Source organism: Dipodomys merriami, unplaced genomic scaffold (genome assembly GCF_024711535.1).
Source record: "Dipodomys merriami isolate MVZ:Mamm:240054 unplaced genomic scaffold, mDipMer1.0.p SCAF_15, whole genome shotgun sequence".
NCBI lineage: Eukaryota > Metazoa > Chordata > Mammalia > Rodentia > Heteromyidae > Dipodomys > Dipodomys merriami.
Window position 1 is genome coordinate 13,178,186 of NW_027202826.1, and position 25,348 is coordinate 13,203,533.

The following is a 25,348-nucleotide window of genomic DNA, read 5'->3' on the forward strand; positions in this document are numbered from 1 at the left end:
GTGTTTTGTGATCAGAGGCCTAAGATGCAATCATTAAAGCAGGAGAATGAATAAATGATGAAATACCAATGAAAAATCAAACACCATGCTGATGTACAAGTGCAGGTACTGTCAGAGAAATGTCCATCTATCATTTAGGCAGAAGAATGAATCAATCATTGAACAAATCCTGAACACCATGCTGGTATCCCTCCCAGTGCAGGTACCAGTAGAGTAAGATTTGCTTTTAAAGCACCAGCCAGTGCCAAGGAAGGTATCATTAAAAAAGAAGATGCATGCGGTAGATGCCAGCAAATAGCTTCCAAGACAGGCTGGTATATCCAAAAAATGCAAGAAAAAAAAATTTCCACACTAGCTGTTACCAGTTAGCAATACCTTATATCTAATGTACTTTCAAACATGATCCCAATTGCTACTTCCTTCTTTGTACAAATTAATAACATGACAGTTACAATTTGGACCTATTTCATCCAATACATGAATTTTTGATGAGTTTCAGAAGTGCCTATTTACATATCAAATTATATCTTAACATTTGGATTCCTATTTCAGATGTATTTTCAGAGGTAAGGGAGAAAGTGATCTTCACTGTGCAAACCCATGAAAAATATTAAAAGTAGGTAAAAAATCACTTATGACAATGTCAAAATTGATTTTCAAGGAGATCTCTGCCTTTTTAAGTGAAGAATTGGTATGCATTTTAATCTTCAGTACAAACGGAGTAAAATTCAACAAAAAGGGAAATCAATCCATATTATCAGTACACTTAAAAGCATATGCAAATTAAAATACATCACACAGCCTGTTTGAATTTTATTGACAGTTCTTACTGCCTCTCAGGGATTTAGGTGTTTAAATATTTTAGCAGCCACTCTGGTTAATGTTTCAGAAAATTCACTGCCTCATAAGTATAGAAAAGCTAAGTGTCTGTGAGTCATACAGTAAACTTTTCCTTAAGACTTATTTTTCTATTTTTATTTATATTTTTCTATTTTTATTTATTTATTTGCATCCTAGATTAACCTGCAATGAATTTAACCAGCCTTACAGTTTACCTATTTATTTATTTATTTATTATCTACTTATTTATTTTGTGTCTGTGGTGAGTGACTATTTATCAATAACAAGTCAATTTTTCTTATGTGGCACTTTGCTTTTGGAGAATTTCATTAAGAAAAAACAAATATTTGACCTAGAGATGGATTTGGAGATTTTTTTAAAATACTTCTGTGATAACGCAAACTAATTAATATGAGAAACCCCCAAATAAGTATTATAAAACATTAGAAATTGGCCTTATTGAATAGATCTAAATTTACCCAAAGTATAATCGCTGTCTCTGTTTTATAGAGAGAAAAGGGAGAAAATATTGAAAGGATTTCAATATTAAGCTATTTTTCATCGATATTATTATTATTATTGCCATTACCAGGGCCTAGACTTAGGGTTTGTGTACTGTTCCTTAACATTTTGGCTTAAGGCTAGCTACCATTGTACATCTTGAACCACACCTCCATTCCAGATTTATTTTATTTATTTATTTACTTACCTTTTTTTTTAGGAAACCAATATGTCTGTTCATTCAATCAACTTTTATTTTCATCAATAATATTGTCTAATTTTGCTTACATAGGATTTACCTGGCCTATTGAATCCTGTGTACTAAATAAGTATTTTATATTTTTGAAATCTTTTGCAAAGAACATTTTACCATTATATATACTATGTATATAAAAATATGTATGTATTATAAATATATAAGGGTGTAATGAAAAATACTTGTTTTAGTGTTATTTTAGTTATTTATTTTAGTGTTGTTTTGGATCGTTGAACTTACTTATTTATTTTTCTTGTGAAAATACCGTTCAGAGGGGTTACAATTACAAGTACATTTCTTATCAAGCATTGTTACCTCCTCCTTTGTTTCCCCTTCCCATCCCTCGCCCTCGTTTTTTGACATAACGACTTATACATCTCATTGTTGCAGTGGGTCCACCTGTATCCCTATTTAAATGGTTTGTTTTTGCCCTTCCCCTTCACAAATGATACCAACATCAAATTGGAGATAAAAGCCTTATCGACTTTCTTGGCCACACTGGCTTCAAACCTCAATGCAATAATCAGATCTCAGCTTCCTGCCTGGCTAGGATTATATGTGTGAACTACTAGTGCCAGGCTTTGGAATTTAACTTTAAGGAAGTTATGTTTATAGGATTTTAACCTTGTGTCTGTAATTCAGATTCTTAGTAGTATAACAGTTTACTCTGGAAGCTAGGACAAATCCCTGCCACAATTTGTACTTGACGGAGGGAAATGTCATTTTTCTCAGTCTTGAATAAGATCTTACTGCCATTCTTTGCTCTTTTTTCATGTGTCAAACAAAGGAGAGGATAAATAAGCATGAATCTGGAAGCATCCATTTGACTCTGAGGCTAACGCCTCCATAACAATTTGCAGAGTGGGCATTTTTCACATAGCTTGTAGACCTTTGCCAATTTTTCAAAATGCCATTAGCTTTCAAGTTCTTTTAAAGTCTTTACCATCCATTTATTTAATAAGGGCATAATTCTTGGATTCTGGTTGCTAATATTTGTGTAATAAAAATAAGGAAAGTGGCAAGGTGGCCATGACTGTGATGTCCTATTCTGTGACAACAAATTAGACAAGTATTACTAAAGACATTTTGATACCAATGTTTGCTTTGTTTTATCTTTTCATTGTTGTGCTGTGAAATATGGACTTTACTTCTGTACTGTTCAGGAAAGCTAAGGGGAGCTGTTGGGCTGAGATTAGGAGTTCTGTAATGCAGGAACTTTTTCATCAGAGTTCAGAGATTTGTCACTAGATGTGAAGTAACTAATTCTTTGGTTAAGGCAGACTGGAAGCTATCTCCTTCCCATTTCTCTCCTAGATTGTGTGGTTCTCCTATGAGAAGCTGTGGCTGAATGCATAGGATGCTACTATATGTCTTGGTAATTCAGTTTTAAAGGTTTTTTTTTTCCAAATGGCAACACATATTAAGTCAAGATAAGCTCTTTTTTTTGGGGGGGGGGGAGTCCGGTCGTGGGGCCTGAACTCTGGGCCTGGGCGCTGTCCCTCAGCTCTTCAGCTCAAGGCTAGCGCTCTACCACTTGAGCCACAGCGCCACTTCCAGCTTTTTTCTTTTTTCCTTATGTGGTTCTGAGGAATCGAACCCAGGACCTCAAGCATGCAAGGCAAGCACTCTACCACTGAGCTACCTTCCCAGCCCAGGATAAGCTCTTATAGAAATTTAATATTTGGTTATGAACTGAGATCTCTGATGCTACAGGATGAAATACCTACAACTACTCTTGCTGTTTTTACCTCTGAATGTGTTGACCTCATTAACATTTGCAATTCTACTTTCTGATTTCTCCAATTTCTTTTTTAAAAATGTTTTATTGTTATTGTAGAGTTGATATACCGAGGAGTCACTGCTACATGAGTCAGGTAATGAGTACAATTCTTATTGAATCATGTCCTCTCTCTCTCTCTCTCTCTCTCTCTCTCTCTCTCTCTCTCTCTCTCTCTCTCTCTCTCTCTCTCTCTCTCTCTGTTTCTTGATATCAAGAAGGCAGGAGAATTTATATTTATGGCAATTCAGAATCTGTTGTAATGACGGCAGAGAGTAAGTGAACTAAAACCATTAGTTGCAATATATTTGAGTTTTCTTAAGTGTTCCTTTTAGATTTGTAATTTATTTATAAAATTCTGGAGTGAGTGTTTTTGTAAGGAGATAATTGAATAATTTATTTTACTTTGGAAAAGTGCAGGTAAATGTTATATAGATTATATGACCCTCAGACTTTTATCTCTTAAGTAAATGTCTGTACTACAGAATTAAGGATTAATCAATTATAATTTATAACTTGGGATTCTTGATATATCCAAGGAAATGTCTTCAATTAAAATTTATGATTCTTTTGATACTTATTTTACTCAGCCTAGAAAATAATGCAATAAGGAAGCAAAGATTTCAGTAAATTCTAAAAGCACTTTTTCTAAAAGTATAACTTTTAAACTTTGAACAAGAAAGTAAAAGAAAGAAAGAAAGGAAAGAAAGATGTGAAGAAAAGAAAGAGAAAGGGGAAAAGAGCAAGAGAGGGTGAGGGTGTATGTTGTTTGAAAGAATATGGAATTCTAAAGTATAATTCTAAATAAAATTGATATAGCTATTAGAGAAGTTTCTGGGAGGTGGTAATGGGGTTTGAACTCAAGTTCTGATTCTGATCCTTCCTACCTTGAGTCATGCTGCTAGCTGGTTATTTGCTGTCCTTTATGAAATGGAGTCTCTCAGACTTCTGTCTGCCTGGGCTGGCTTTGAACCATGATCTGGCTCTCAGCCTCTCAAGTAGCTAGGTTTACAGACTCAAACCACCAGCCTCTGGCAGAAAAGCCATTTTTATTGTGTGTTTTCAATAATTCCTTATTAATTGATTATATTTAATGGGATGTAAACAGTAGAGAGCAGAAATGTGAACACATTTTTTCCATGAGGTTTTTCTGTAATAAAAACGCTATTTCCTAAGATACTCACCTCAATTGGAAATTGGATGTTATATCACTATCTTTTTGAGTATTGAAAAACAACTACCATAAATTCCAAGAAAGAAAAAGAACTTGTTTCATTCTCTCTTATATCTTTGGAGTCTAGCATATGCCTGGCTGAAAATTGACTTCATAATAACTATGATTATACTGAATAGTTTTTTTTTACTATATTGTGTTACAAATTCCACAGAATGTATATGTAAAGTGACTATATTCTAAATTCTGTGATGATTAAAAATTAAACCTTGTTGCAGGTACCTAGCAAGCATCCACAAGGTCCTGGGTTCAATCCCCAGCACTGAAAACAAGCAAACCAAACCAAACACAGGCCTTATTGCCTTTGTTCCTATTGTCTTATATATAATTATCATTGATACAAAAAACAAGTAATTATCTCACTAACAGAATCTTGAATGGGAACCTAGGTAGAGAAATGAGAGATGCTCAGAGCTGCTCACACTCATGTATATTTTTGTGTAGTGGAACATGATTAGGAAAATTATAGTAGGTTTATGTGCAATTGTATGGAATATTTCCTATTCCATAAGTTTTATAAGATTCCTATGACATGATATTGATGTTCATTTCTTAGAGGTTTATATTGTTTCTTTTCCAAATCCAGTGTAATAAATTTCTAATAATGTATAATTTTGACAGACTTCTCAAAAAAAACTAAAAGTAAAATGTATATCGGCTAAGCCATCCTTCCCTTGAGAAACTTCACTATGGCTGATATAGCATGCTTGGCCATTCTTGCTATTCTGACACATCATGCATCTTCTTTCTTTTCATTTTTCTATGTTCAGATATCAGATTATAGCAATCTTAGGTTTGGTATTTTTTAAATAATATGGGTCTTGTCATGAATATTTTCCCCAAATGGATAACAAGCATGATTTTATTTTCTGTTCGGAAAAAAGATAAAGTATTGTTTTGAGTGGTAGAGGAAATGTTTATTTTACCTGCTATTACAAAATTTCTAAGCATAGCTCTTGAGCTCTTTCTAAATTTGAAATGAGAAACATACATGGGAAATCAGCACATTTACAACGGTGTATTTTTATTCCTCCTATATGAATTTACACAAACACAGCACAGACACACAGACACAGACACACACACACAGACACACACACATGCAATTAGCTACTTATATCATTTGCTGTTCCATAGCATTGGCTTGCAGACAACTGTGGAATGAAAATTTTTACTATCAGTCCTTTGAAGTCTTCATGCATAAACTCCACACAGTTAGGAAACACAGAGACATATTTTAGCACTTATGACTTAAGAATTAGGTTTTATGAAATCTGTCCCTGTCTGAGAGGATCAAATAATTTGCTCCTTGAATACAAGTGTATTCAGTACACGTTTCCAACACTGAGTTGCTGAAAACACCACATCTGTCGGCCAGGAGGACTGATTGTAGCACAGAGATATTTCCTCTGTGCTCTGGTACTCAATACCTCTACTACAAGACAAACGTTTTTGCTCATGTATTTACCCGCGTTGGTGACTTTCAACTGGGGGTGATCACGTGACTCTCAGACGGCATCCAAGAGGACATGGCTTCCTTACAATATGGCGGCTGGATCTCTGTGTTCAGTGCTGAGAGAGCCAGACAGACAAAAATAATGCTATCTTTTAAGATCAAGTGTCCAAAATTTACATGATATCATTTCTGTGACCTTCTTTTGGTGGAGGAAGCCACAAAGTCCACACAGTTTCAAAGGGAAGGAACTGAGATCTTGACCCTGAAGAGCAATGTCTCAAATCAGGAAAATGAGCTGGCCTTGGTGTGGCTGGCCTGAGACATTACTATGTGCTATAGTGACTAAAGCTGCCAGTGCTAAACGGGAAAGCTGCCTCCTTTGGTTTGAATTACTCAAAAGTAGACAAGCATAGACAAAGATGTCATTCTACATTCTAATATGACATGTGGGGTCCAGCAGTGATGAAGGACTTGGTGTATACATACATCTCTGTTGCTGCTACTGTTAACACCTATGGTACCTTTCTACAGAAAGTTGTAGAATACTCAACCTTGGGTTGCTATCTGGCAATTGCCTTATAGTTTTAATAACTAATTCAGCTAGACTGGCTATAATAATTATTTGTAACTCAGTTCCTCCTGCCACAACATATTTTATGTGCATACATAAAATGTATGTGTTTAAAAGATGTATGAAAAGTATCACGTAAGTCATAATATATATGATGGAAGTATATTCATATGTATGTATTCTCTTGTCATGGTTGTCTTCTTCCAAATCTAATCTTTCACTCTATTTGAAATTAAATTATAAACCTTATACAATAAATGGTGCAGCCTTAGATTATTGATGCATGAACTGAGTAGCCTAATTAGGAAGATTTTGAATAGAGATAATAAGAGGAGAAATATAGATTTAGTCATTAGGTGAAAGTCTGTCCTAGAACACTGTGACTTCTACTTTAATTATTAGTATTAGTACAAACAGTTGTGTGTGTGTGTGTGTGTGTGTGTGTGTGTGTGTGTGTGTGTGTGCACACGCGTGCATGCGCTGGTCATAGGGCTTGACCACAGGGCTGAATTGTTCCTAAACTGTGCTTTTTCAAGGCTAGCACTTTACCACTTGAGCCACAGCCTCATTTCCAGCTATTATTGTGATTAAATATGAGTCTTAGGGACTTTTCTGCTCAGGCTGGCTTTGAACTGTGAGCCTTAGATCTCAGCCTCCTGTACTGGCTCAAGCAGTACAATGTTTAATCCCGGCCCTAAATAAAGCCAATATTTTTGTTTGTTTTTAAGGCTATATAACACAAACTGGGTGGATTAAATAATAAAAACTGTAATTTCTCACGGTTCTGGAGCTAGATGTGCCAGTTTCTGACATAACTAGAGCTTGTTTTTTTCTATGGCCTCTCTCCTTTATTCGGTTTCTCTGTGTTTTCCTAGGTCTTCCCAATAGATGATGTTCATATGTTAGTCACTTCTTGAAAGGACATCAGTAGACAAGTGTAATGACACTCCTCAGCTAGCTACTCTGGAGGCTGAGATCTGAGGATGGTGATTTGAAGCCAGTGTAGGAAAGTCCACGAGAATCATACCTCCAATTAACTATCAAAAAGCCAGAAGCAGGGGTGTGATTCTGGTAGTGCACTAACCTTGAGCCAAAAAAAAATGCTTAGTGATATTAGTGATAGCTCCTAGGCCCTGCATTCAAGCCCTAGGGTTGGTATTAAAAAATATATATATAAGGACATCAAACTCTTGAATCAGAGTGCACATTATGGCCTGTTTTAACTTTGTCACCCTTTTAAAGACCCTACTTCCAAATAATTTCATATTCTGAGGTACTAGGAAGTGGAATTTGAGCATAAGACTTGAGGGGGACACATTTCAACCTTTAATAGTCATTAAATAATAGTGATGATTATTAATGTCACATAAAACTTTGTAGCAAAATTCTTACATTAGAATTAGGAAAGACTTTTGAATACTTATTTCATGTTAAACCTTCAAAAAATGGCTATTTCATTTGAAGTTAGAAAGGTACATTTTTTTTTGCCAGCCCAAGCGTATTAATGAGTTTGAGTTATAACAATACGATAAGTAGATAACCTCATAAAAAGAATTCAACTGCCTTTTAACTTTTATCTATCATTGGTAAAGTTTCAGTTTTATTGTACAAAAACTTTGCACCATGAAATGTTTGTGGAAGTATGATCTGAAAACTGATTAAAGCAGAAATGAAAGTAAATAGATTACAAACATGCTATTTCCAGGAACAAATTTTGAAATTGCCTAACAACTGTACAACCCTATGTTATAAAGTACACAGTAGGAAAAGTTCAAGAACTTAGATCCTTTTAGGTATGCTACCTTTTATATTGAATAATTTTTTTTTGCATTCTTTTTTTAATTTAATTTTATTTTATTTGAGAACATACTGTACAGAGGGGCTACAATTACATGGGCAGGATAATGCATACATTTCTTACCAAGCATTGCAGCCTCCTCCTTTGTTTACCCTTCACAATTTTGTCCTTTTTCAAGACATTCTTATTTTCATGTGTACCTTTGTATTCTTTTCTCTATAATTAGTCACTTCACAATATTAACTGCTATAATTTCTTGACCTCTTTCTTTAAAATCAATTCAAGATTCTACCACCATTCAACAATACGGTGATACAAAAAAGTTTTGAATTTTAAAAAGCTTCCTAATTAATCTGAAGGACATAATTTCCTTAATTTATCAGTTCTTCTTTCATCCTGATATATTTCTCTTTGCTTTCTGGTTTTTATAATATACTGAGACATAGGTTTCATGCCAATAAAGAGAACAAGCAAATATAGAATGTGACTATGAATTTGACAGAGATGTTTTAACACTTTTAGTACTATGTGCACAGACAGCTTTGCTTACCTTTTCCCGGACCTGTCATGTTCAGTGGTAAGAAGCCCTCACTATTTCCCGTTTCTTTACCTTGGTAGTATTGTCAGCTATCAACCCAATCTTGTTCCTGAACTCTTGTATTTCCCAGGTTATTTATTGAAAGAATAAAGCTGTTGGTGTTACTTCTTTGATATTATCATCTGGACTGAATACTACGGATTTAGAGTTGCTCAGAAATTCTTACAGTATTGACAATATTCCATCGCCACGCTCACTCCTCCTTACTGTTTTGGATCATGTGTGGCAGGTCCCAGCTACACATTTCTCCAAATATATAGCACTGTCTCACATCTCTTTGCCTTTGACCACCCTCTTTCTTATGCCTGGCTAGCATCTTTGCTTCGTTCCAATCCTCCACTTCATTTTCCTTCAATTTCTCATTCAATTTTGTCAATGTGGTGGGGCTACCTTTGTGTTCAGCACTTGTGACGACTATCAGGAATGAACATCAAGCGGCCGCCCTAGTGTTCTAGTGTTGTTGATGGCTTTCACTGACACCTGTGACTCCACTGTGTGTCAGGACCCTTCCATGCTTAAAGTTACCATCTGGCCAAGGTTTTATCTTCATCAGTTATAAAGTGGTTCAGTGCCAGCTACCGCTTCATGAATATGTGTGTCTGATTTTATACAATAGGTATTTGTGTGTGTGTGCATGCATGTGCATGTATGCATGTGCACACGTGCATACGCACATGCACACACACACACATACACACATGTACCAGTAGTGAGGCTTGAAATCATGATCTCATCTTCTAACTTAGCTGTTTTGTTCAAGGCTAGAGTTCTACCACTTGAGCCACATCACCACTTCCAACTTTGTTTGTTTGTTTTTTAGCCAGTTGTGGGGCTTAAACTCTGGGCCTGGGCGCTGTCCCTCAGCTCTTCAGTTCAGGGCTAGCACTCTACCACTTAAGCAACAGTGCCACTTCTGGCTTTTTCTGCTTATGTGGTGCTGAGGAATCAAACCCAGGGCCTCAGGCATGCAAGGCAAGCACTCTACCACTGAGCCACCTTCCCAGGCCCTACTTCCAGATTTTTTTTTAAATCTTGTTAATTGGATTTTTCTTCCCACCCTGGCTTCAAACCTGGATCCTCAGATTTCAGCCCCCTGAGAGGATTACAGGCAAAAGCCACTGATATCCAGCTACAATGTATATTATTTAGAGTCATGATGATTCATATTTATAATGTTATGGTTGATTGGTAAGTTTAAAGGCTAGAGAAATGGAAATAAAGTAAGAAATACACAGAGATCTTTTTGTTTGCTTGTTTGACAAAGGATAGACTTACATGTTTGTGTTGAGTGGATATTTGAGTCCTGCTATATAGAGGTAGCCATTAGGTAGGGCAAACTTTAGCTTTTGATAAGGGTAAGTGTTTACCTTTATCAGAAATCCTTGACTGCTCTTGCCACTTTTCAACTGGTTGCTTCAAGCCATCCAGATTATCTATAATAATCTCCATTACTTAAGTTTTTGGACTTGAATCATATGGATAAAATATCTCTAAGTTGTAGGCTTTTTAAGTTGGTGCCTGCAATGAACAAAACCATCAAAACCAGTTATAAATAATGGTTGCTAATGTTTTAAAAGCTCCTTTGTTTGACATTCTATTAAACACTGTCCACACATTATTTCATTTCATTTTAACAACAACCAAAGTCAAAGGAATTATTCATATTATACTAATGGGAGCACAACTATAAAGAAAGATAAATTTTATTTCAAAAATCTGTTCCAATAGAAGATAAGGTCTACAGAATAATTTGTCTCTCAGATGTATTTAGTTGAGTAATTGGTCCCCAGATATTTATACTAGAAACACTAAAACTCAAAGTATCATAGTAGTTAGCCCAAAATTGTTCCGATACATGTATTATTTGACAGCTTTATTTCCAAATTGACCCTGACACATAAATTTGGCCCAGCATGAATCAAATATTCCTCATCAAACTCTTGTCATGGTAATGCATCTTGAAGTACATTTGTTTCAAGAGCTAATTTTTCTTTCTTTTTTAAAATTCTATACATACCATGAAATGCCACAAAATGAAAATTAGTGTTATTCGTTTACCTCAGCCCTCAGGGAATCAAGAAGAGGCTGAATGTTATTAGATATAACATCTGGATCAAAGGGAACAGTAGAAGCACGCTGAAGTACGCATCACAAAATAGACAGCAAAATTCCTATTGAGTAACTTCCAACAATTACCAAACCGACCACATGGTGACAGGTCGTATAGATGCTGAAAAGCAATACCACAATTCTCTCTCTTGGAATCTGACGTACATGGCAGGGTTGAAAATTCAGTTGAAAAATTTGGCCCATGGGTAAAAAATGTTCAGTTGATCCAGATCTATGCTCCACACAAACGTATTATTTTGTCAGTTATATTCACCAGTGATCTCAAACACATGGGACAGAAGGAAAAATCAGCAGCAACCAGTTACAATTAAGTATGAAGTTATGTATCTATAATTGTATCACATTTTGTCTTATCACTGGCCAGTCAATCTCAATTGAAGCCATAGGAAAACAGTCCTAAGTTGTATGTCCTGAGAGGAAATTCTCAGTCCTTGTCTAGTGAATCAAAGCTGTCTTATGAGACAAACTGCTTATTATTTACAGTATTTTTGTTTCAGATAAAGAATTCGCATGTACAGATAGTAGTCAACTGAAGCATAATTCAAAAAAGCCTTTTACACTTATCCTATTTCTTCAGGACACTTGAATTATTGAATGGAGTTAGCATGAAGTATGATCAAAGCGTGAGAATGGAGTGATTTCTGGTTTTGAAAATCCTTTAATGCATAACAATGGAAATAATAAAAACTACTAATGCCATAAACTTTTCTGAGTTGTACAAAGAGCACAGTACACGCCAATGTATAATACCGCATAGAATTGTGCAGACAATTAAGTTTCCTGTTGGTTAAGTAAGTTTTACTCTTCTGCTAGGTGAAGATTTACCAGTGAGCTCTATGACCAATGCATGACTCTTAGAAATTTGGAAAGGAAAAGAAGGAAAAGTGAACACTCTATTGATAAAGTCAAAAGCAAATTCCTTTAAGGCTACTCATTAGTAGGGCACTATGTTGGTGAATTGGGGTGATGATTTGTATTCATCAATAAAAATGAGTCAAATAAAATAAAATGTTACAAAATGTATGCATTGGCACCTTCAGTTATTTGAATGTTCTACTGTTGTCTGAAAGAAAAAAACAAATGCTTCCCTAACATCTTTGGCATCTTGTCAAATGTAAATAAACGGCCTTTTCAGTGTTTTCAAGCTGATTTTACACATTAAAACACCAGTCAAGAAAGAAGGCCAGTAATTAAATAAAAGGGTTTTGATGTAGCAAATGGGGAAAAAAAAGAGCCTAATGTCGTCAATGTCTAGATTTTGCATCTGTGTTTATTAGGAGTCTTGAATGAAGCATTCGGAGGATCACAGCATGGTGGGCATCCTTCCATGGGACAGGCCATTATTTGTGGGGTAACAGCTGGCTACATGACAAAGCCAGACGACTCCCACTTTACCACAAAATTTGCCAGTTTCTGACTGAGCAGTCCCCAGGAGCTTTGGACATATTTATAACTAACTATTTAGAAATAAATAGGCTGAAGGCTTAGAATCAAATATTACAACATATAATTCTTATTTATTTTGGTAGTGCTGAGCTATGAACTCGGGCATCTCTCTGCCCTGCAACACATCCCTGTCCTTTTAAACTTTAGTTTTTGCTTTTCTTTTTTTTTTTTTTGGTGTGTGTGTGTGTGTGTGTGTGTGTGTGTGTGTGTGTGTGTGTGTGTGTGTGTGTGTGTGTGTGTGTGTGTGTGTGTGTGTGTGTGTGTGTGTGTGTGTGTGTGTGTGTGTGTATACGTATACGTGTGTATGTGTGTGTGTGTACGTGTGTACGTACGTGTTTACGTACATGTGTACGTGTGTACGTGTAACACTTGAGCCACAGACCCACTTCTGGCTTTTAGAGGTTAATTGGAGATAGCCTTAAGTCTTTCCCACCTGCCTGGCTTTGAATGGCAAAGCTCCAATCTCAGACTCCTGAATCACTAAGAATACAGTTGTGAGCCTCTGGTGGTTGACTTAATTTGAGTTTACATTTCAGTAATGCTCACATGCTTCTCCCTGGGCTATCCCAGCCTATTCTACTCCCCAAGAACTTGGGTCTACAGGAATGCCCTACCGTACCACATCTTAAGAGAGATAATTCTTGTCACTGTTACATACTTTTCTTCTCCTTTAAACAATTATTTGTATAATCTCATGATTAAATGCCACTTCTTCAGATTGGAACTTTATTTTTGTTCTTATGAACTGATAGTTTAGACACCAGACTTTCTTTGTATACAGATCCAGTCTTTATAGCTGTGACCTTATCAACATCTTCTGATTAGTTATCCCAAAGGTCCCACCAGTCTAGAAGAAATGAGGGTGTTGATTTTTTTTCAGTCACCTTTGCTGTGACCTTGCCTACTAACAGAGAATTTTGTGTATTTCCCTCAATCCATCTACAATACAAAGTCTTTCTGCAGAAGAGGAAATTTGGCATGTGAAATTTGTAGCTTGGTATTTCAAATGGCTATTTACATTTATGGTGAGAAAAAATAGTTTAAAAAAGTATCAATTTTTCAACCCATAGATGCTGCAAAGCTACTTAAATATACAGTGCCTAACTTAAATATTCAATGCCTGACTAATACTGGCATTATAAAACAAAAGTTTTGTTAGATTGTTAATTGCTACCTTCTCTGTATACTTACTTTTTTTTTAAATTTAGAAGTGAATGGAATTTTCTATATATTTTAAAAACTAGCTTTATATTTACAGTTAAATGGGTTTTTGCTTATTTCATTCTGCTTTCCCTAAAGGCATAGGTTTCTCTGGCTTTAATCAGAATAGTGAACCATGTTAGTTTGATGTAATTAAGAAAGCACAGAGGTCATTATTGTCTCAAACTAGAATTCCTATTTTTTTTTTGGATGGATCTATACTTGTCATTCTTATCCAGTCACAAAGGTCAGAAGTTAAATGTTAAAAGCCTTTGGTAATATGTAAATAGATTATTTTTTATGGGCATTTTGTGAAATGAGTAGCATCACTTAAAAAAAAACATTTACAACAACCAATTGCATTATTCACTTATAATTAATGCCCATGCAAAAATGTATTTGGGGGGATAGGAAGGAACAACATTTTGCAAAGAAAATGGAATTTAATTCGATTAAATCTGCAGAATGGTTTGCATGAAGGAATTTCAAGGAATTCTAATATCAGTATTCAATGTGTTTATTCACCTATGCTTCAATGACTATATTTCAGTGTGTATTTATTTATTTTTCTTGTCTATGTAAGTGAAAAACCACCAGAATTAATCACATCTTCAAGTTAAATTGCTCAACCTAAATCTGCAAATCTTGTGGCAAAACAGAAGTCATTATTAGGTTTGAACTTGAGTAGTGGAACATTGTCATCTAGTCCTTAAGCCATCATAGGGACTTGGCTGTGGCGGGAAGTCATTTTTCCATTCCTGCTGTGCTTTCCAGAATGCTTCTTTCAAGACTCAGCATGACATGAGATGTAAAATCTAAACACTAAGATTTTATTCTTGTTGTCCAGCGTGCAGTATCAAAGATATTTTATTTAGTTGTTGAACTTTTTGCTTGTTTCTTTTTAGGCCCATGAATAAAATAATGTAAAAATAAAGTATGTTTGATAAAAAAATAAAGGTCAAGTATGTTTTTGCATTTTAAAAAGTGTTTTAGGGTCTGGGAAGGTGGCTCAGTGGTAGAGTGCTTGCCTTGCATGTATGAGGCCCTGGGTTCGATTTCTTAAGCACCACATAAGCGGAAAAAGAAGGAAGTGGCTCTGTGGGTCATGTGGTAGAGCTCTAGGCTTGAGATGAAGAGCTGAGGGACAGTGTGCAGGCCCAGAGTTTAAGCTCCATGACCCACAAACAAACAAAAGGAAAAGTGTTTAAAAAAAAGGGATTTTGAAGGGAAAAATGAAAATATGATACTAATAATAATTGAAAAAGTTGAACCTCCTGTTTTCATATAACCCAAGCTTCTAGCTCCTGTATTGCAGTAGGTAAGGTACTGTGTCTGGATCAACTAGATACCACTTTCAAATACAGGTTTTCATGATTTCCCATCACATCGGTCTTTTTTGTTCAGTGCTCTGGGAACCTTTCTTCATACAGCACAAAACCTTTTAATTTTTTATCTAATTTTTTAAATTTAAATTTAATTGTCATGGTGATAAATGGGGGGATTACAGCTACACAAGTAAGAAAATGCTGAGTACGTTTCTTTATGACCAGTGTTACCCCCTCCCTCATTTTCTCCCATTTTTTCCCCTTCCCAATCCCTTCCCCTCACCAGGTTGTAAAGTTCATTTCCAATGTTGTGTCTAGTGAGTGTTGAATTGGTTCATTCTTTGTCCCATCATTTCTGGATTCCCCTTCCCTTCCCTCAATCAGAAAAACTTGTATCCAAGGCAAAGGGTACAGAAATAATAAACAATGACAACAGAGAATAAAGGGAAAAAGAAATATTTTATTGTACTGCAAACAGTACAATAAAAACCACCTATTGTTAAAGTGAACTTTTCCTTTGTTTTATATTAAATTTTACTTGAATGTAGAACACATTTTTCATTAGTTAGTAATAGTCACATCATTCTCTCATAGTAATTTATATATCTACGGGATAAGGAGAGACTGAAAAAACATCCAATTTGTATGTGGAATAAATTGTATTTATTTATATGATGGCCATTATAAAATTTTGGTTTAGGTTTTAAGTCTGAACACCGGTTCAGAATATGATTAGAACAAAAATATCAGTTAATACTTCCTTGTGTTTGTTTTGCTGAACTTTGACTCTGTATTTTCAAATGCTGGCAACAACTTTTCCATTATGAACTCCAAATGAAAGAGAAATTGCTCAAGGTCATACAACTAGTGAGTGGAAAGGGTGTGGGAAATGATCATTAAGGATGGTTTAATGATCATGTTTTAGGTAAATTACCTCTTTTTATTCTGCTGAAAATATCAAAGGGGAAAAAGAAAAGGTGAGACTAGGAGAGGAGAAATAATTTTGACATTTACAACTTTCTTTTCATGAACAGTATGCCGGGAGGATTCCTACCACTCTGTTATGTCGTGTGCCGCGGTGGTTCTCACCCCAATGGAGCCCATGATCGAAGTGAAGAAAAGAGAAGAACTAAAATTTCCTGAGCCTTCCAAACAGTAAGTTGCTCTAGAATGTTGCAGGCCTAGACATCCATGAGGTAACTGATCAATGGTACTGCTCAGAAACTGATTCATTATGAATGTTGTTGTGTTGAAGGAAATGGATAAAATAGAAATGAATGGCGTATAATAACGTATGGAAGCAACCTATTCTGTAGTCTGACTAAGTCACTGGATTCCCCTAACTTTGGGTATTTGAACCACATTGTATGTCAGTTTCATTTTGTGACCTCACCTTAGGATCTGGAGAAGTCACTACCTTCACCCTAGTTTGGGAGACCACATTTCTGGGTTTCTGATTTCACTGTTGTACACTTCAGTGGTCTAAAAAGCATTAGTTTATTTTAGCATAAGCTTCTTAGCCTACGCTTGTTTTGCATTTAATAAAGGATGTAAGTTACTTTCCCAATTATTATTATTATTGTTATTAGTATTAATTAGTGCTGTCCTGGGACTTGAACTCAGGGCCTGGTCAGTCCCTGAGCTTTTATGCTCAAGACTAGCACTTTATTACTTGAGCCACAGTTCCACTTTGGCATTTTGGTATTGAATTGGAGATGAAAGGTTCAGAGACTTGTCTTCCTGGGCTGGGTTCAAACTGCAGTCTTTCTGGGTAGTTAAGATGGTAATACTTCACACTATTTAAATATATGATACCTTAAGTGGACTTGCTTGGAAATAACCACAAGAGGAATTTGTGATCGATGGCAATATATTTCTCTTTTTAGTTCTTGTTTCTCTTTTATTGGTGCAATAATAATTGTAGAAAAATGTTTCGTTGGGGGTATTTCTATACATGCATATAATGTACCTTGATCGAGTTTACATCTTCTATTTATCTTTCTAATGACCCAAATTGCATTTCTTGATCTGGTGCTACTTGCTGGGAGTATGTCCATTTTGTGAAAATATAGCAAGCTGCAAACTTGGAAGATATCCTTCTGTTCCTTTGCAAATATACTTATGCTCAGTAAACTATGTTAAATCACAAAGATATATATTATATTTATTTTGGTCACTTAAATTGTAGACTCACATACATTCAAACTTGGCCTTAAACAAATCGTAGATTCTTTTTCCCATAATGACTGAGAAGAATTAAATTTGTGGTGCCAAATATCATATACATGGACACAAAACAAACTGGAATTAAATGGATAGAAATGCAACAGCTGCTACTAATTTTCCAGAGACAATAGAGAGTAAGTTGCATGTTCTTTGTGATGTTCCTTGTTATTTGACCACTACCTTAACTACCTGGACACATCTGGTATTTTTTTTTAATTACACTGTGTTCTAAATTGTTTGCTCTTGGCATATTTTCCTACTGGATAATAAGCTCATAAAGGCAGTGTTTCCCAGAACATGCTCGTGTTTGATACTCTTTCTGAAATCAATTAGAAAATCCATTAGTGTTATGTCTGTTCAATAATATTGAATCAAATGGAGCAATGTATATATTTGATTGCATGAAGATATTCAGTGTTAATATTCTCATTATAGAGGAAAGAAATTCTAACTACTTCATGAAGTAATGATTGTAATTCAGTTTTAATACGATCTAAAAGTGAAAACAATTGAACTGCTTTTAATATAGTCTAAATTTTAGGTTCCAATAGCCTCTTTTGCCTAATAGGAAGAAAATTACGTCTCATATTTGCCATTAGAATGTGCAAATGTATTTTCCTGCAATATGCTTGTGAGTTTAAATAAGTTACCTGTGCGTTCGTACCGTGGACCTGAAATTATTTTAGATTATCCTGCAGTCACTTATCAAAACTGGTGGCTACTTACAGGTCTTTTCTTCCAATTTTTAGATGCATTTATAAACATGCTTTCTATCCTTGATGTGCATATAGCGAACAGAACTTACCATCTCTTCCTTCTGCTACCCTAGTTCAGTCTGAGACTTTTCTGTATTTAGATTTTATTCTCTCATTTAAATATTCTCCCTTGACAGTACCATTAATTCATAGATATTTCATTAGTCCTTGCTTTGGGAGTCAGAGGGACTTTGATTAAAGTTCCCAGTGGTGCAGTTGATTACCTGGATATTGTGGATGTTTTTCCAAGTTCTTTGTGTTTTATGTTTCCGGTACATTAATTGGAGTGATGCCACCAGGTTTACTGTAAGGGTTATATGAAGGGTGCTATGATGACCTGAAATTGAATAAATCACAAAGGGTCAGCGCTGTTGTTCCTGCTGAGAGAGTCCTCAACTATCAACGTTATAGACAAGTGTGGACACCCATTCCTTTCCTGAAGGCCATCTGAATGAATGCAAGCCCAACCATTAACGGAGTTGGCCAGACTTACCTAACTAATCTTCTCACTACAATCACTTAAATGTGTCTAAAAACAAACTTAGAGTCAGCCCAGTTTCTCTTAAAATCTTGACCCTTAGATTTAAAAGCTGACCTCCATCTGCAAGGGTAGGGAATGTCTGACTGTGTGGGCCATATCAAGCCTGAGAAATCCTCTCATCTGGACGCTCCAAGGCCACCAAGGAGATTACTAATACACAAGGAGCCTTGGCAGAAGGCTCTTCCACTTCTGAAGCTACCACACTTAAGAAAAAAATCTTGATGTTTTTCTTCCCCACAACTCACGTTCAATCCATCGAATGCAAATGAGCACCTCATAAAATGTACATAAACGGCAAACTCTAGAAGGAATGGAAAACTTTCCATATGTGGTTTTCCATGTTCTTTTGTGTTTTATTGAACAAAACAAAAAGGGTTTTGAAATCTATATTGTGACTGTCTGTATTGTGACTCTGTGTCTGACTTGAAAGGTTTTTTTTTTTTTTTTTTTGGGTCCAGTCATGGGGCCTGAACTCTGGGCCTGGGCGCTGTCCCTCAGCTCTTCAGCTAAAGGCTACTGCTCTACCACTTGAGCCACAGTGCCACTTCCAGCTTTTTTTCTTTTTGTTTATGTGGTGCTGAGGAATCGAACCCAGGGCCTCTGGCATGCAAGGCATGCGCTCTACCACTGAGCCACCTTCCCAGTCCGACTTGGAAGGTTTTTAAAGGCCATGGCAAAGTTCAAAACGGAAAGGTGCAAAAAAGAAATAAAATTATTACATTGCTTTTTTGTCTATCGTTTCCCATTTTTCTTTTTTCTTATATTTACACTCAATTTCATATACGGAAATTCAGGAATGCTGTGCGATTTGATTTATGGGTTCCCTTTGTGGAGATGAGGCATTACCTAACCACGCTGGCATTCATTGCCAGTGCCACAACACCTCCTTGGGGTGGTTCATGTTGACATGATGGAGGAGCACAGAACTTCTTCTGAAGGTCGTTGTGCCTAGTATTTAGTATGAAAATCTTATTGTTAACAAATCACTAGCAGCAACCTAATTTATTCTTTTTTTTTTTTTTTTCATTTTGTCGGTTGTGGGGCCTGAACTCAGCCTGGGTGCTGTCCCTCAGCTCTTTAGTCAAGGCTAGTGCTCTATCACTTGAGCCATAGCTCCACTTCCGGCTTTTTCTGCTTATGTGGTCCTGAGGAATCAAATGTATGCAAGGCAAGCACTCTACCACTGAGCCACCTTCCCAGCCCCCTAATTTATTCATAAAAGGAACTTAAATCACACTGGTTAAAGTTCTATCCTCCTTTTACGGTTTATCTGAATAAATTATGTATACACTAAATCTAGAAAAGTTTAGTACTTTCTCAAATGCTGCTTTATAAACTTAGTAGTTGCATTGGGGGCATACCAAAGAATATATTATTAGTGGTTTTCCAACTTCCTTTTACTAATTTCAGGGAGACATGCCTATTTATATTTTCAGGAAGATAGCCATCTGCTAATTTCAATCCACAAAAAAAATAGGTAATTGTAAAGTACTTGTCTGACCTTAGCACTTGTGCTTAGAAATGAGAATTTTGTGATCTACAAGTGCTGTGAAACTCAAGTGTTGAATGAGAGAGATGGACAAGAATCAATTAATTTCAACAAGATATACAAAAACTGTAGCTGTGAAAAATGGCAGTAGTGTTTCGGTATGTCTGGCTGTGGGGATGTATGGGAAGGAGTCTGAAGATAGCCCTGAAGGTCAGGAAATTGTCCCTGTGGTTCATTCGGTTTCCAGCTGCAACCCCTTCCTCATCACCAAAATTCAAATGAGACAAAGATTCATTTCTACCACGAATCTATTCTTCCACAATCCCCGTGCCCAGAATTTCCTGCTAAGGGACCGGGTATTCCCACCTCTTCCTTGTACATCTGTGGCCTATGGACTAAAGAGGAACAGATAAGTACTCTGGTGCTGGACAGAATCCCAAAAGGCAGCTGAAGAATTCACCTTTATGACTTTGAGGTCCTGAGTGTGCAGGAAGAACTATGAAGCAGGAAGGCAAAGTAAGCTGCTTAGTTTGGAGTCAGCAGAGCTCTCTCCAATGATGTCACTGGTGAGGGATTAGTTAGTATCTTTCCACATTTTCCACCATCTCTATCTCCTTATGGAAGATAAGATGTCATCATTGGCTGGTTTCTAAGACTTAAAAAAAATTAAAAACTTGGCTTTTTTAGATATTATGTATGGCTTAAAGAAAACCAGTAGATTTTGAGGCAAACAGGAAAACAATCATAGAAAAACTGTTGTCCTTGATTGATAGCATAGTTATTCCGTCTTTCTTCTGTTTATTGCTCCTCAGAGAATCAAAATATTTGGTCCTTTGAGGAGTCAATCTGTCAAGTCAGGAAATCCTATTGTAACATTTGCATCTGGTTCGACAATCCTTCTTTGTGCATAGAACACACAAGTGCTGCTTTTCAGAGGAGTTGGGACAACCTGATAAGAGACTGAAATACTCCTGATAGTGTGATACAAATGTAAATTTATCAGATCACTGCAAAAGATGGCAGGTGCATTGCCAGGGCTGTAAAAGCAGCTTGGATGTGTCAATGAAGGCCTATGGACAATTGCGTGCGCGCGCTCGCGCGCGCACACACACACACACACACACACACACACACACATTTATCAAGCTATGGAGAGATTCTATTTTTATCTAATTGAAATACTTCATATTAGTGCCATCTTCCATTTAGACATAGCTTGTGTTTGGACAATGGCTGTATTGCCAAATACTAATTTCCTATTTTTCCTTGTCTGAGGAGAGAGTGACTACCAGAAATCTGAAATTTTATCTCTACTTAGCAAATAGAAGACATGGAACAAAAGCTAATCTTATTGAAATCAAGTATGCTCTGCACAAAATAAGTATAATAGTGTGTGTGTGTGTTTAGCATTGTTTAAAGTATACAGTTTTAAAATGTGAAATACAATAGTATAGGACACAAAAATAAGAAGGAACAATACAATACTAACAGATTGAATATCTCTGTGTAAGGAAAATGGGCGAGGATGAGGATAGGTCTGTAAAATTACATGTTGCATGTGGGACGCATGGTTTTGTTTATTTCTTCAAATATAACCTGAACAAATAGGTGATTATTTGTTCTTCTTTACGTGTGTGCCAGTGTTGGAACTTGAACTCAGGACCTGTCACTTTGGATCTCTCTTCCATTCCATTTGTTTGTGTGGCTGTTTGGGGATTAAGTACCATGATGTTTTTGTTATTTAACACTGTAAAATCATCGTGTTTCTTTAATTCAAAGAGCTCTGAGTCTATTTCAACATTATCATTTAGATATTGAATACTTGATATTTGAAGATATCCCACAGAGCTCCAAATTGTAAAGTTTATCGCATAGAATTGAAAGTTTGTTTTAGCAAGGAGGAGTCTGAAAAACAAGCGACTAGGCTCTGTGTCTTTAACACTAATGCTAATGCTTGTAAACAAACACTGTTAATACAGAGAAGTCACAATGAATAAAATCTAAACACAAACATTTAAAACATGACAAAGCTTACATACCTTTGTATGGCTTATTGAAGGATCGGTATTAAACATTAATATACTCAGAGCTCTTTGAACGAAAGTATCTCTATGATTGACAAAAATCAAAGTTCTTATAGACTAATTGATTCCTGTGTAAATTCCTATCTTTGAACACCTCTGTTACAGAAACTACTGGATGGAATTGCAATTGTCTACATTCTTCACAGTTGTTCACCAGACACTAAGCACAGGTTTTGTTTGTTTTGCATTGCCTTATTAATTAATTAATTTTTTGGTAATCCTGAGTTTTGAAATCAGGGCTATGGACTTGTCAGGCATGCAATCTTCCCACTTGAACTACATCTTCCTCTCTTTTTGCTTTTATTATTTTTCCAGTAGGGATTTTTTTTATTGCCCAGGTCAACTTGGACTGCAATCCTACCATTTATGTTTTCAACATAGCTGGGATTACAGATAAATGCTGCCAAGTCTACTGTTTCATTGGTTGAGATGAGGTCTCATGTACTTTCTACCAAGTCTGGTCTTGCACCATTATCCTATTCACCTCACCCTCCTGAGCAGCAAAGATTACAGGATGTGAGCAACTACATCTATGTAAGGATACATGCCTCTGAGAACAGATATTTTCTCTCAATAGATGTGTGTATAACATGCATTGCATTTATGATATACAATGTGTGTGATACACAAGGCATGTTATATACATTATATATAATATATCACACTACATGATATACAATGCATGTTATATACATTATAATTTATATTCTATAAAATGTGCTCAGTATAAATTTTGTACATTGTATGTGTTACATTTTCTTTGCTGAATACAAAAAATATTTTAAAATATTTGTTTACTCAGCAACCATAGTCCATATTAAGTGTCACACCCTATCTTAAACTTTTACATACATGATTTCACATAGTCTTTCCTATAATATTTTATCATCCTCAGGTTAAAACCTCAGAAATCACCAGCACACAGAGACTAAATTGATCAAAAAGATACTTCATGAAAAGAATGAATCATATTTTCTTTTCAGTTACTTTCATTATAGCACTTTGAATTTAGCACAGTATGTAATGATTTACTTTTTAGTTCTTTTCATAGGCTTTTACAACTGAAATTGTGGATATCATTATAAACTAATAATGTTTAAGATGATTAGCATTTGAAAATCAGGAGAAAAGATACAACTTAAGTAAGCAGTTCTTCTCTGTAGATTATGACATCTTAATCAGTACCTTTTAATGTATGCATATATTTCTATTCAAATAAGCCAGGAAGAAAACTTGATTTTTAATGCTTTGATCATATTCAGTGTCATTTATTTAGCTACATATCTTTTTGAACTTTTTGTTATTTTATCTTTTTTCTTATATTCTCTTCTTTGGAAATAAAAATACTTTTATTAAGCTCATGTCAAGATGGTTTAAATTATACATCTTGTCTTGTAATAAATAGGCATATGAGTATAGAGAAATATATGATGGACAAATAATTAGACTGCATCTCAATCTATCCATTTAAAATGTCATGAGATTTATTAGATATCATAGTACAGTGAACCAAAATAGAGCATTATTAAATAATTTAAGTGTATCATTGTGACTTTTTATTTTTTAACAGAATTAAGGTTAGTATTCTCCCTGTAATTGGGAAAGAATTAATGACCATCATAGTTCTGTGTGGATCTAAAAATAATAATGAAGAGTTACAGGAAAGTTAAACAGAAAGACAACACTATCCTGTAATTTTATAACAATAAATTTATTAAAAGCATCATGTGACTCTTTTGTAGGACTATCATAGGATGAATTAAGCATTTTAGAGGTTGTGAATCTCAGTGCTAATTGAAATCACTTGCAATCTATAGAATCTTTTCTGAGCCATTTCAACTGCATTTTAATATAATTAAGTTAATATATTTTTATTTAAAAATTCCTTTTTTAGCCTAAGATGATCAAGATATAATGTAATGAAATGTTCTTAGCTACCACCGATATAGGGTAATTTTTAATCTAAAAAGACTGAAATTTTTTTAATGTGTATTGAGTTTTTATAGCTGTTATTATTATTATTACTATTATTATTATACATTACCCTGTGTAGCTTATTCTGCTGATATTCTATTCCAATTATAATTTCACTTCAGGGCTGATTTATTACTTCACTCTTATTAGAGACTTTTATCTTCATTTTATTCCCTTAAGTTATATTGGGATGGTTGAATGTTCTAAAAGGAAATACACTTGCACTTCGGGAATTTCTAATAAATATGTGGTTGCATGGTATGTAAAATAACTTGTACAAAATATATTTCAGGTCTGGGAAGATGACTCAGTGGTAGGGCATTGGCCTTGCATGCCTGAGGCCCTGGGTTCGATTCCTCAGCACCACATAAGCAGAAAAAAAAGCTGGAAGTGGTGCTGCGGCTCAAGCGGTAAAGCGCTCACTGAAGAGCTGAGGGATAGTGACCAGGCCCAGAGTTCAGGCCCCACGACTGGACTCCCAAAAAATATTTCAGAGCTAAGTAGGTAATGATACTTTATTGAATTATGTAATAATCTCTTCTTATGTGAAATATCAAGAAATTAGCCAAGTTATAAACTGCTAGTATGTAAATAAAAGATATGAATTGGAATCATGGTTCCAGCTTTTCATAGAGAATGTTTGTCCCTTCATAAATCATTTCATCTTTTTGTTCACTACAACTTCATGTATAATGAAGAATTTAAGATAGGCAATTTTTATGATTTCATAATCTCTTACTTTGTCATTCCAAGTTTTGCTTTGAGCACTTTTTTGTATTTTGAAAATTAAGTAACCAATGCAAATTAGTATTGATGAATTCATTTTCTTAATTTTTAAATAGTTGTTTGACAAAAAGGACAAAACACTATAGGACAGTGTTCAGGCCCCCTGAATTCAAGCCTCAATATCATACTGAAGAGAAAGAGACAGGGTAGAGAGAGAACGCATGCAGCAGTGGTACTCACTAGACACTATGTTGAAAATGAACTATGCAACCTGTGAGTGTGGGCTGGAGGGAAAATCAGAGCAAGCAAGGGAAGGGGTGACATTGTCCAATAAGAAATGTGCTCATTACCTGACTATGTAACTGTAAGCCTAATATTATCACCTTTATAATAACAATAACAAAGGAAAAAGAATTATAGG

General features: G+C 35.4%; 1 protein-coding gene across 4 annotated transcripts in view; it reads left to right on the forward strand.

The window, feature by feature from the left end:
* The window catches only part of Ccser1 (coiled-coil serine rich protein 1), a 706,759-nt gene that overhangs the window by 135,679 nt on the left and 545,732 nt on the right, over positions 1 to 25,348 (forward strand). For all 4 annotated transcript variants that reach the window (XM_070022282.1, XM_070022283.1, XM_070022284.1 and 1 more), the window contains exon 5: positions 16,167 to 16,287. In XM_070022282.1, the coding sequence (XP_069878383.1) occupies positions 16,167 to 16,287 (121 nt within the window). The remainder of the gene's footprint in view (positions 1 to 16,166; positions 16,288 to 25,348) is intronic.